General features: G+C 43.6%; 1 protein-coding gene across 1 annotated transcript in view; it reads right to left on the bottom strand.

The window, feature by feature from the left end:
* Positions 1-5,994: 5,994 nt before the first annotated feature.
* The window catches only part of LOC129825301 (uronyl 2-sulfotransferase-like), a 122,422-nt gene continuing 114,138 nt past the window's right edge, over positions 5,995-14,278 (bottom strand). Inside the window, exons 6-8 of the mRNA XM_055885299.1 lie at positions 13,059-13,156; positions 12,715-12,872; positions 5,995-8,795 (exon numbers count right to left, since the gene is read on the bottom strand). Coding sequence (XP_055741274.1) covers positions 8,503-8,795; positions 12,715-12,872; positions 13,059-13,156 — 549 coding nt within the window. The 3' untranslated portion in view covers positions 5,995-8,502. The remainder of the gene's footprint in view (positions 8,796-12,714; positions 12,873-13,058; positions 13,157-14,278) is intronic.

The following is a 14,278-nucleotide window of genomic DNA, read 5'->3' as shown; positions in this document are numbered from 1 at the left end:
GCTACGTCCCTTCCGTCTTCAAGAGAGCGAGAGTTGCACCCCTTCTGAAAAAACCACACTCGATCCCTCCGATGTCAACAACTACAGACCAGTATCCCTTCTTTCTTTTCTCTCCAAAACTCTTGAACGTGCCGTCCTTGGCCAGCTCTCCTGCTATCTCTCTCAGAATGACCTTCTTGATCCAAATCAGTCAGGTTTCAAGACTAGTCATTCAACTGAGACTGCTCTTCTCTGTATCACGGAGGCGCTCCGCACTGCTAAAGCTAACTCTCTCTCCTCTGCTCTCATCCTTCTAGACCTATCGGCTGCCTTCGATACTGTGAACCATCAGATCCTCCTCTCCACCCTCTCCGAGTTGGGCATCTCCGGCGCGGCCCACGCTTGGATTGCGTCCTACCTGACAGGTCGCTCCTACCAGGTGGCGTGGCGAGAATCTGTCTCCTCACCACGCGCTCTCACCACTGGTGTCCCCCAGGGCTCTGTTCTAGGCCCTCTCCTATTCTCGCTATACACCAAGTCACTTGGCTCTGTCATAACCTCACATGGTCTCTCCTATCATTGCTATGCAGACGACACACAATTAATCTTCTCCTTTCCCCCTTCTGATGACCAGGTGGCGAATCGCATCTCTGCATGTCTGGCAGACATATCAGTGTGGATGACGGATCACCACCTCAAGCTGAACCTCGGCAAGACGGAGCTGCTCTTCCTCCCGGGGAAGGACTGTCCGTTCCATGATCTCGCCATCACGGTTGACAACTCCATTGTGTCCTCCTCCCAGAGCGCTAAGAACCTTGGCGTGATCCTGGACAACACCCTGTCGTTCTCCACCAACATCAAGGCGGTGGCCCGTTCCTGTAGGTTCATGCTCTACAACATCCGCAGAGTACGACCCTGCCTCACACAGGAAGCGGCGCAGGTCCTAATCCAGGCACTTGTCATCTCCCGTCTGGATTACTGCAACTCGCTGTTGGCTGGGCTCCCTGCCTGTGCCATTAAACCCCTACAACTCATCCAGAACGCCGCAGCCCGTCTGGTGTTCAACCTTCCCAAGTTCTCTCACGTCACCCCGCTCCTCCGCTCTCTCCACTGGCTTCCAGTTGAAGCTCGCATCCGCTACAAGACCATGGTGCTTGCCTACGGAGCTGTGAGGGGAACGGCACCTCAGTACCTTCAGGCTCTGATCAGGCCCTACACCCAAACAAGGGCACTGCGTTCATCCACCTCTGGCCTGCTCGCCTCCCTACCACTGAGGAAGTACAGTTCCCGCTCAGCCCAGTCAAAACTGTTCGCTGCTCTGGCACCCCAATGGTGGAACAAACTCCCTCACGACGCCAGGACAGCGGAGTCAATCACCACCTTCCGGAGACACCTGAAACCCCACCTCTTCAAGGAATACCTAGGATAGGATAAAGCAATCCTTCTGCCCCCCCCCCCCCCTTAAAAGATCTAGATGCACTATTGTAAAGTGGCTGTTCCACTGGATGTCATAAGGTGAATGCACCAATTTGTAAGTCGCTCTGGATAAGAGCGTCTGCTAAATGACTTAAATGTAATGTAAATGTGAGTCCACATACTCACATAGGCAGGAGCTGCTTTCAGGAACTAAACTGGCTGCCTGTTGAGGCTAGGGTGTCCCAGATTAGACTAGGTTTGGTTTACAGGAGTATTTATGGTCCTGCGCCCAGATATTTAAGTGATTACTTTGCTCGTGTTAGGGATGCACACAATCACAGCACCAGATCAGGTGTTGCTGATGTGTGCTTATACAGGTTCAGGAGTAATGCTGGGAAAGGTACTTTCTTGTATACTGGAGCCTCAGAATGGATTGAGTTGCCTCTGCCTATAAAAACAATGTCCTCTCTGGACAGCTTATAAAAATAAAGCAAAAATATGTTTGATGTCCTCTGTGCCCATATGAATAACCTCTATGATGTAACTGGAATGATGAGATAGATGTTCTTCTTTTATGTTTTTGTTTTATTATTTCACTGCCATACTGTGTTCGATCTTGTATAGCCATCTTGTCTCAAGAGTACCACAATGGAAATAAGTCCCAGACTTTATTGTGTGTTATCCTCGATGATTTTATTCATGTGCATGTATGGCTTTTAAGTTTTATGTGTGGTTGTTTTTTAAAATGGTCGAATTAATAAACTAAACTAAACGCCAAAACTAAACTAAAACGCCAAGCATAAATAGTGCTCCCTTTAGATTAGTGACTGGGAAAGACTATTTAGTAAATTGTTTATCAATGTGGGAGTAATTAACCATTAACACATTTTATAATTTATTATAGACCATTGAAATAAATTGTCAACTTTTCTGAGTAACTTTTCTGCCCCGGCAGGAGATGGAGAGAGAGAAATGTGTGAGCAGTAGTATGTAACAGAAATAGCAGCAACAGACATACTGAAGTCAAGCTAGCAGTTTGATCTACAGCCTACTGATACACACATGCACACACGGACACAAACACGCCCACACCCATGAACACACACACATGCACACACACCCATGAACACACGGACACAAACACGCACACACCCATGAACACACACACATGCACACACGGACACAAACATGCACACATGCACACAGGTGTACCTAAAATAGTTATTCTGCTAACCCAGTAACAGGAAAAGTTTGGTCCCATGTCTGACAGTTTAAGGTTAATTTCCTGCCACTACGCATTTTGCAAGAGGAGTAGAGAAAATGTTGTAGCTGTAAAGCAAGCTTTCTGTAATTCTACACCATTTGCCATGGGACGAGAGAAGTTTAGCAATTTTAAAATTCATATTCTACTCATTTTGGGGCAAAGAGAAATATTTCTTGCATTTCTACCTATTTTGCCACGGGGTGGAGAGAAACTTTGGCATGTTTAAAGTTAATTTCCTTCAATTCTACACATTTTGCCAAGACTTATGCCATGTTAAAGGTCCAATGCAGCCATTTTTATCTCAATATCAAACCATTTCTGGGTAATAATTAAGTACCTTACTGTGATTGTTTTCTACTAAAATGCAAAGTGCAATTTTTAAAGCATGAATTTTGTGGCCCGCATGTTTTGGCACCCCAAGTTTTCGGAGAAAATTTATTTTATATATAAAAACGAAATTGTTGGACATAAAACACTGTAAAATGACTAGCAAATCAGCTCCAAGTGATTAACATTTTGGAAATCTGTTCCAAATTATTCCCACATGATATTGAAATACTTTATGTGATTATATACAAAAGTAAGCAAGGTTTGAAATTATTATGTTTTAGTCGCATACTATATATCTTTGGGCTACTTGTGGTCAATTTGCAGTCCACAGATTATTTGTAATTATGTTTCAGCCCCCTGACCATCCGCTAAAGTAAAAGTTGGTCCGCGGTTAAATCTAGCTGATTATCCCTGTACTACATATTCCTTTTCCATATGGACAATGTCTTCAGAGTTTCCCTGAGGTGCCCTAGAGAGAGTTGAAGACTTGGGTGACCTGTCAGTCAAGCTGTGACATGGAGATACCACCACCTGCTGGTCAGTTTGGGAGCTACATTCAAGTACATCGATGAGAATGCAATTTCTCTGGGCCAACCCCTTGAATAGCTTGGCAACTGTACACTGTCTGTAGGCCCCTACAACCTCTCCTCATTCCTACCCATCTCTTTGTTTTCCTCTCAATATACCAATCCCTTACTCTCCCTCCCCCCATCCCTCTATCCATGTCTCTTAATTATCCCTGGAGCATTGGGATCCAGTCCACAAACCGATAGCTAATCTTCCTCCTGTGAATGTAATGCAAACACCTCTTCCTCGCACCACGTCCAACCAATCTTATCTACTGACCATAACAGTAGTTGTCAGGGCTCCCAAGAGATTCACAATGATGGACTGTCATTTGTCTTTGCTTATTTGAGCTGTTCTTGCCATGATATGGACTTGGTCTTTTACCAAATAAAGCTATCTTCTGTATATCCCCCCACCTTGTCACAACACAACTGATTGGCTCAAACGCATTAAGAAGGAAATAAATTCCACAAATTAACTTTTAAGAAGGCACACCTGTTAAATGAAATACATTCCAGGTGACTACCTCATCAAATCAAATCAAATGTATTTATATAGCCCTTCTTACATCAGCTGATATCTCAAAGTGCTGTACAGAAACCCAGCCTAAAACCACAAACAGCAAGCAATGCAGGTGTAGAAGCACGATGGCTAGGAAAAACTCCCTAGAAAGGCCAAAACCTAGGAAGAAACCTAGAGAGGAACCAGGATATGAGGGGTGGCCAGCCCTCTTCTGGCTGTGCCGGTGGAGATTATAACAGAACATAGCCAAGATGTTCAAATGTTCATAAATGACCAGCATGGTCAAATAATAATAATCACAGTAGTTGTCGAGGGTGCAGCAAGTCAGCACCTCAGGAGTAAATGTCAGTTGGCTTTTCATAGCCGATCATTAAGAGTATCTCTACCGCTCCTGCTGTCTCTAGAGAGTTGAAAACAGCAGGTCTGGGACAGGTAGCACGTCCGGTGAACAGGTCAGGGTTCCATAGCCGCAGGCAGAACAGTTGAAACTGGAGCAGCAGCACGGCCAGGTGGACTGGGGACAGCAAGGAGTCATCATGCCAGGTAGTCCTGAGGCATGGTCCTAGGGCTCAGGTCCTCCGAGAGAGAGAAAGAAAGAGAGAAAGCGAGAAAGAGAGAATTAGAGAGAGCATTCACACAGGACTTAAATTCCTTCGCCTCCAACCCCTTTCGATGCGTAGAACGGATGTGGGTGGGGCTAGGTCTACATAAGGGTGCTAATTTAAAAAAAACTCACAAAAGGTCTGACGAAGGTTGTGAGGGCGATACATAAGCTCTTTAAAGATCAGTGATACTATCAAGAGCAGTGTGCGGTTTCCTTTTTCCTTCCTTCCATCTTGTTCAACTGTTACCATGTACCTGCAAAAAAGATTGCTCAGATGTGCGAGTGCCTTTTGAATTAAGAATATAAAATATTTTTAGATTTTTTGGTTACTACATGATTCCATATGTGTTATTTCGTAGTTTTGATGTCTTCATTATTATTCTACAATATATAAAATAGTAACAATAAAGAAAAACTCTTGAATGAGTAGGTGTCCAAACTTTTGACTGGTACTGTACGTTTCTTATTTCCTTATCTCCGCATTGTCTCCCTCTTTGCTAAAGGCTACGAGACAGTTCGTAACACATTTTATAGATACAATGATAAGTAGCATATTCATTTTAAATGTGAGCATGCTTTCCTCCTCCGACAAAACAAAAGCTGATTCAAAGGGGGTTTGAAAACTCTTCCGTGAAGGACTCCGGTAGGATACACATGACTATCCTCAGTGAAAGGTGGCTATCGAGGAGGGGAGGACATGCTTCCATTCGCCTATTAAATGAATGGACATCCCTTCGACCACTTATCGGTTTCTGGGTCACGTAGGAGAGAGGACAGAGAGGAGCGGGTGGAGGTCAGACTTTTCCCCAAATGACGTCTGGTGGATGAGTAAGCTTCCAACTCCACAACGGCGACAATGTCTGTTATCACCAGTCAGTCTCAATGGAAACTGATAGTGTTCTGACACAAACATTCCCTTCCAGACAGATTTGATCATTGCTCAATGGTTGAATGATCTATTTCTGTGCTAACAAACCAGCTGTTTTGGTCTTGGTTGTCCTCTTCCTGGGTCTCTGGGGTGTTGTGAATTGGGGCTTTCTCTCTTAGGAAGGAGGCCTGGTGTCCAGGGGGTCGGGAGACACTTGAGGCCAATGTTCTTGTTCATCAGGTGGAACTGGAACAGCACTTACACATGAATAACCTAGTACTTGTTCATCAGGTTGTTAGCACATAACAGACTGCATTTCTTTCATGGATTCAGCGCTAGGTGGGTAAATGTACAATTCATGTATCCTCTTGGATTGGAAAACAAAAGGCATGCACTGTTTTATTGTATAAATTGTATAAATTGTGAGGAAGCACAGACAGCAACTGCAATTGTTAGGTTTTTATTTAGAAAACTGTCTGAGGAGATTGAAATGAATGGATTCCATTTATTGTAAAACAGTTCAACCATTTCTTTAAGATGTTCATATAATTTTATTGGGGATATTTTACTCATCTTTAGATATTATGAATAGCTTGATAGTACAACTTATTTCAACGTTGTAAGAAACCTTTTTTCCTGAGAATCCTTTCTGGAATGAAAATGGATACATAATAATAAATAAAAATGTCAAAAAGAAAATCCACGCTGAAGGCAATGACAGTACAATGACTATGGCTTACAGATGTGGTCAAATATATTGGCACCCTTGCCCTTTTTTAATTGCGTGCAATGGAGCATTTAAAACTGGTTGAATTGCTTTTTTTACCCTGTAGGCACCTGGAACTTTCCACAGGTGAGATACATTGCACAGTAAACCAGAATTAGAACCAAATTCATTTGAATTGTGAATAACTTAGTCAAGGCCCTTTTTGACTTTGAAGTGAAAAGTCTTCATTTCAGTTTGGATTGTTTCTTTCTTCTTGGTCCTGTGCAGTTGTAAATCAAACAGATACACGTTCATATTTTTTTTCCAAATCTACTTATTTTAGAAGAAATAGTGAGGGTGCCAATATATTTGACCGCAAATATAGGTATGACTGCCAGGTAATAGGTGGTTGTGGCCATTTTCTTCTCTGGGTGTTGAGTTATCAGTAAATGGCCAAAGTGCAACACCATGGCTGCCCTATGAAATACTGAGAGTCAGGGGAGAGTTAAGAAACAAAGGTGTGGATTTAGACATTACAGTAACCAACAAGCCGAGGTTGAACATCCTCAAATAAGACTAAGTGCAGACTGTGAACACATTGTCATTTCATTTGGTGAGTTCAGGTAAAGCGTTTGATTAAAGCCTTCAGCTTTATCTTTGAAATAATATTTTTATTCGATTTTTTGTTGTTGTTGAAGGAAGTCAAACATCATATTTTCTATTCCAATGGAGATGTCAACATTTGAGGAAAAACATACATTTTCACCAATCAACATCATACGTTTCTTAATATTTCCCAAGTTATGTACCAAAATATTCAACCTTTCTTCACACATTTTCAGTTTGACAAATGTTGTTGTCAAATCCAATCGTAGACACACAGTTGGAATTCTTTGAATTCATAGTTGAGTGCTCTTCCTGCCATTTGACCCTTTCATCATATCGACATCTATTAAACAAAGTAAACTGATTCTGTCATGCATAGACACTATCACATTTGGGCCCCCCACTCCCACTCCCACTCCCACTCCCACTCCCACTCCCACTGTGATCAGAGGATCCTCCCAAACAGGGTTTCTAGGAACAGAAGGTGTCTGACCCCACTTGGTTAGGTTTGGCACTTAGAGAAGTTTATGACTATGACACACCATTTGACGGTTTGGCACTTTGAATCACACTTTGAAAACAAGGGCCCTTAAAACAGGCAGAGTGTGAGGGAGAGAAAATAAGGGGAAAAGAAAGGGAGAGAAAAGGAGGCTGGGAGAGACAGGGAGAGACGGAGTGGTCAAGCACTAAAAGTAGACCTGTTACACACAACCCCTACAATTTCATCCCCGTCTCGTCCCTGCTCTCTCACACCTCAACACGCTCCTTCCCCCCCATCATCCCTGCACCTATGTTGGTGTCTTTGAATTTTTCCTGATCCTAAGATGCAGCCCTCCCCTCAACATGTAAAATGTTTCTTAATGAGTTCATAGGTCCAAATCCCTTTTGTCTTATCTCACCCGGAGATACCCCAAATAGGACGCCCTCAAACCAACAAAACAAAAATAAAACAAGCAAAGTGAGCTTTTTAAAGTAACCCCCCACCCATTATTCTAGTCAATCTTTAAATATAGCGGTTCGTCCATCCATCCATCCATCCACCCACAACGAAGGTCCTCAGCGGTGAGCAGAGTCCGAGCCCACTCCCAAGGTCCTCAGCAGTGAGCAGAGAGTCCGAGCCCACTCCCAAGGTCCTTTGCGGTGAGCAGAGAGTCCGAGCCCACTCCCAAGGTCCTCAGCGGTGAGCAGAGAGTCCGAGCCCACTCCCAAGGTCCTCAGCGGTGAGCAGAGAGTCCGAGCCCACTCCCAAGGTCCTCAGCGGTGAGCAGAGAGTCCGAGCCCACTCCCAAGGTCCTCAGTGGTAGCAGAGAGTCAGAGCCCACTCCCAAGGTCCTCAGTGGTAGCAGAGAGTCAGAGCCCACTCCCAAGGTCCTCAGTGGTAGCAGAGAGTCAGAGCCCACTCCCAAGGTCCTCAGTGGTAGCAGAGAGTCAGAGCCCAGTCCTAAGGTTCTCAGCAATGAGTAGAGAGTCCGAGATGAACGGAATATGTAGCCCGTAAAAACACAGGCATCAGGATCCACACACCCCCAACCAATCGTCCTCTTGGGAATGCTGACAGACAGGGCACATCCCCCGCCCCTTTATCATGCCACCTCCAGCCAACCAGACGCAAGTAAAGTCCCCAGTCACCACGGCATTGGTCAGGGCTGGACCAACCAGCTGTTGGCGTCCTCCAGGTCGGTCTCCAGCTCCTCGTCTTCATCCAGGGGCTCTGGCGTTCGGAGGGAGAGGTCTCTTAGGAAGGAGGCCTGGTGGGAAGGTGATCGGGAGACCGACTTGAGGCCAATCTTCTTCTTCATCAAGTGGAACTGGTCTCGGATGAAGTTGTAGAAGTCGTACTCGTAGCGCATGCGGTGGTACAGAACCTGAAGGGCCTCCAGAGTGGGCGTGTGTTTACGCACCGTACCAGTCATGTTCCCCATCTTCCTGTAGTCTGCGGAGACAGAGAAACAGACCAGGAAGTTATTAATGTATGGTTAAAATGTGAAGAAAATACATATTGTCATCCATCAAAAGGAGAGTTAGGCCTACTGTAGACCACTTTTGAGGTATGAAAATAAACTTCTGACAAAGTTTGTTTTTGGAGTGAAATATTCCTTCAAAAGGTGAATCATTTCAATACAGTGTAACAGGCATATACAGTACCAGTCAAAAGTTTGGACACGCCTACTCATTCAAGGGTTTTCTTTATTTTTACTATTTTCTATATTGTAGAACAATAGAGAAGACATCAAAACTATGAAATAACACTAACACTCTAGGTTTCTTCCTAGGTTCCGGCCTTTCTATGGAGTTTTTCCTAGCCACCGTGCTTCTACACCTGCATTGCTTGCTGTTTGGGGTTTTAGGCTGGGTTTCTGTACAGCACTTTGTGACATCAGCTGATGTAAGAAGGGTTTTATAAATACATTTGATTGAATCATGTAGTAACCAAAAAAGTGTTAAACAAATCAAAACATACATTGTATTTGAGATTCTTCAAATAGCCACCCTTTGCCTTGATGACAGCTTTGCACACTATTGGCATTCTCTTAACCAGCTTCATGAGGTAGTCACCTCGAATGTATTTCAATTAACAGGTGTGCCTTCTTAAAAGTTCATTTGTGGAATTTCTTTCCTTCTTAATGTGTTTGATCCAATCAATTGTGTTGTGATGGTGGGGCGGTATACAGAAGATAGCCCTATTTGGTAAATGACCAAGTCCATATTATGGCAAGAACAGCTCAAATATTTTAGATTCTTCAAAGTAGTCACCCTTTGCCTTGATGACAGCTTTGCACACTCTTGCCATACTCTTGGCATTCTCTCAACCAGCTTCACCTGGAATGCTTTTCCAACAGTCTTGAAGGAGTTTCCACATATGCTGAGCACTTGTTGGCTGCTTTTCCTTCACTTTGCAGTCCAACTCATCCCAAACCATCTCAATTTGGTTGAGGTCGGGGGATTGTCTAGGCCAGGTCATCTGATGCAGCACTCCATCACTCTCCTTCTTGGTCAAATAGCCCTTACACAGCCTAGAGGTTTGTTGGGTCAATGTGCTCTTGAAAAACAAATGATAGTCCCACTGAGCGCAAACCAGATGGGATAGCGTATCACTGCAGAATGTTGTGGTAGCCATGTTGACTAAGTGTGCCTTGAGCCTCCCGCGTGGTGCAGTCGCCTAAGGCTGTGCCACTAGAGAACCTGGTTCGAGTCCAGACTCTGTCGCAGCCGGCCGCGACTGGGAGACCCATGGGGCGGCGCACAATTGGCCCAGCGTCGTCCGGGTTTGGGGAGAGTTTGGCCGGCAGGGATGTTCCTGTCCCATCGTGCACTAGCGACTCCTTTTGCGGGCCGGGAGCAATGCACGCTAACACGGTCGCCAGGTGTACTGTGTTTTTTCCGACACATTGGTGTGGCTGGCTTCCGGGTTAAGCGGGCGTTGTGTCAAGAAACAGTGCGGCTTGGTTGGGTTGTGTTTCGGAGGACACACGGCTCTTAACCTTTGCCTCTCCTGACTACATACAGTAGTTGCAGTGATGGGACAGGACAATAACTACCAATTGGATACCATGAAATTGGGAAGAAAAAGGGGTAAAAAAACACACAAAATTCAATATATTTCAATAAAAAGTGTGCCTTGAATTCTAAATAAATCACTGAAAGTGTCACCAGCAAAGCACCCCCACGCCATCACACCTCCTCCATGCTTCACGGTGGGAACCACACATGCAGAGATCATCCGTTCACCTACTCTGTGTCTCACAAAGGCACAACGGTTAGAACCAAAACTAAAAAATTTGGACAAATCAGACCAAAGGACAGATTTCCACCGATCTAATGTCCATTGCTCGTGTTTCTTGGCCCAAGCAAGTCTCTTCTTATTGGTGTCCTTTAGTAGTGGTTTCTTTACAGCAATTCAACCATGAAGGCCTGATTCATGCAGTCTCCTCTGAACAGTTGAGGTTGAGATGTGTCTGTTACTTGAACTCTGTGAAGCATTTATTTAGGCTGCAATTTCTGAGGTTAGTAACTTTAATGAACTTATCCTCTGCAGCAGAGGTAACACCGGGTCTTCCTTTCCTCTGACAGTCCTCATGAGAGCCAGTTTCATCATAGCGCTTGATGGTTTTGACCTTTTCTGAATTGACTGACCTTCATGTCTTAAAGTAATGATGGACTGTCGTTTCTCTTTGCTTATTTGAGCTGTTCTTGCCATAATATGGACTTGGTATTTTACCAAATTGGGCTATCTTCTGTATACCCTCCCACCTTGTCACAAAACAACTGATTGGCTCAAACGCATTAAGAAGGAAAGAAATACCACAAATTAATTTTTAACAAGGCACACCTGTTAATTGAAATGCATTCCAGGTGACTACCACATGAAGCTGGTTGAGAGAATGCCAAGAGTGTGCAAAGCTGTCATCAAGGCAAAGGGTGCCTATTTGAAGAATCTCAAATAAAATATATTTAGATTTGTTTAACACATTGGGTTATTGATTCCATAGTTTCCATAGTTTTGATGTCTTCACTATTATCCTACAATATAGAAAATAGTAAAAATAAAGAAAAATCCTTGAATGAGTAGGTGTGTCCAAACGTTTGACGGTACTGTACATGCCAGGGTGTGGTTGCGTATGTACCAGTGTTTCCTCTGGAAAAATGTGTAGCATTGGCGGGAAAAGGTTGCGGACCTCACCCTGGATAATTTCTATGTAGCAGGACAGAGATGCTCAGGACACACTACTTCAAAACGAATGGGAAAAAAACACCATCTAAAATATAATTTCCACCTCCAGAAATGAGCCAAATAATATTGGTAGAATAATTTGTTTAAATTATTTTAAAGTACGCTATTACTTTAAGTATGCTATTATCAGGTATGCTGTTAACAATAAACATTATCACATGTAGCCCATACAGCATAGTGGCTATAAATAAATAGGCTGAAGCATGGGGATACCTATCTGCATTTACCCTATTGGGCTAATCATTAGTTGAGTAGCAGGTGAGCCGCAAAAAAATCAGCTAGCTGGTGAAATGAAAACATTCTTTCAACGCTTAGGTCGGCTAGTGGTTCAGAACAATTACATTGCGGGTCGGCTAGTGGTTCAGAACAATTACATTGCGGGTCGGCTAGTGGTTCAGAACAATTACATTGCGGGTCGGCTAGTGGTTCAGAACAATTACATTGCGGGTCGGCTAGTGGTTCAGAACAATTACATTGCGGGTCGGCTAGTGGTTCAGAACAATTACATTGCGGGTCGGCTAGTGGTTCAGAACAATTACATTGCGGGTCGGCTAGTGGTTCAGAACAATTACATTGTGGGTCGGAAACATTTTTTATCAATATAATAAAGTTTTTAAAAACCCAGGAGCTTGCTGTGTAGCATTGTGTTCAAATTCCATTCTTTGAGCGGCGAGGCAGACATAAAGCCACGCACACGGCCTCTTATTTGTGTGGTGATAAAACATTCTAATTTGTCCACGTGCAGAATTTGGTTTCAGAAGTGGGGGGGACATAACTAGAATTATTTTTTATTATTTTGATTCAGTCGGATAAACACTCCAAACAGTCTACCTGACCGCTCGGAGGCGTCCGCATGGTCCTAAAGCACACCATTGCCTCATTTTGTAGCACATTCCAATGATACAACTGGGTGGGACAAAAATGCTATTTCAGAATGTGGAGCTGTCCCCAGTGAAAGTTGCTCCACTGATATGGGTATAGGCTACAACACCACCGTGGAAACAGGTGCTGCGCGAGTCAAATCCCCAGTTTTTAAGGACAACAACGTGGTAGATGGTTACATAGCCTGCACAGAGGGCAATTAAATAACTTCAGTGGAAACACTGGTGTGTAGGCCTACCTGGGCTCTTGTAGATGTTGAGTACGTCAGTAAAGTAGTGAGGTAACAGTCTCTCTAGAAGAAGCAGGACATCTTCCAGCTCCTCTAGGATCCCCACGATAAGGAAGTTCTCTAGAACGTTCTGTTTGGCCCTCTCCAGTGCCCATTGTCCCGGCTCCCTGAAACACACAGAACAACAGGCACAGTCAGAGGAAAATATCAACCACCCAGAGGGAATTATAACCAATAATACTTTAATAAACATTATTATTGACTGGTATTAAAAAAATATTAATACCAGTCAGGATAATGTGTAACTATTTCCAAATGTGGAGCCTGATTCCCTGCAATACAGGTCTTATTACCTGCACTGGGGGTGCTGTCCACAGAAATATGGGATGATGTAGAAGAGTCTGGGGTTGGAGCATTCTGGGTAATTCTCCAGGATGCACACATTGATGTCCTGGACAGGAGGGAGACCGAAGAGACAGCCCATCAGAAAAACAGACAATCACATTCAGGTTGCACAGGAAGTTGTCGGCACCTTAATTGGGGAGGATGGGTTCGTGGTAACGGCTGGAGTGGAATATGTGGAATGGTATCAAATACATGAAACACGTGGTTTGATGCCATTCCATTCGCGCCATTCCAGCCATTATTATGAGCCCCTCAGCAGCCTCCAATGTGACAGGTTGATGCCTACTTTTCTGCAAGAATAATGGGATTGAATGAAAAGTGCAATTCTACATTACTCTCACTAGGGGGAACCCTTCACCAAGTCTTCTCGTCTCTTAAGGAACTCATACTACTTTTGATGGTTAGCGTTGGTAAAATGAATACTAAATAATTATGGTGGTAAACAGTCAAATTTGGAAGACAAGCTGCATTATGACTATAAAATAACTTTTTGGTTTGAACACTATTTAATATTTTATTTTAACAAATCAAAAAGGAACTAAAAATAATTAATAAGATGAACTCCAGAAACTTCCATGGGCACATATGTTAAACGGGATAAAGATCTCCCTGCACCACCCCCTAATTACATTTCTAAATCATGTTACGTAATTATGAACTCAAATTAATTGATATGAAAGTTTTTATGTATTTACTTGAACTATTTATGATTGTAAAATGTGAACATCTTAAATAAAGATACTTTTTTAAACAAACCAAAAAAAGTAAACAGACACTACCTTCAAACCAAACCCGAATAAGACATTCAGCTTCCTATTAGCAGTTATTAGCTCATCTGTTTCCTTCTCAGTGGAATATGTAGGGTATCTCAAGAGCAACATGTAGTGAGCGGTCAATGGTATTATTCTCTGACCAGAATGATGACTGTTTAGTAATGCAGACCAATATACTGAAACAAGGGTAACCTTTGGTCTCCTCCGCTAGCCATATTATGTTGGCCATGCTACAAACATTCCAATCCCAACATCCCAATCCCACCATCCCAATCCCACCATCCCAATCCCAACATCCCAATCCCAACATCCCAATCCCACCATCCCAATCCCAACATCCCAATCCCACCATCCCAATCCCAACATCCCAATCCCACCATCCCAATCCCACCATC

The sequence above is a fragment of the Salvelinus fontinalis genome, chromosome 27 (assembly GCF_029448725.1).
Source record: "Salvelinus fontinalis isolate EN_2023a chromosome 27, ASM2944872v1, whole genome shotgun sequence".
Lineage (NCBI taxonomy): Eukaryota > Metazoa > Chordata > Actinopteri > Salmoniformes > Salmonidae > Salvelinus > Salvelinus fontinalis.
The sequence above is the reverse complement of the archived record's forward strand: the minus strand, read 5'-3'. Positions and strand labels throughout refer to the sequence as shown.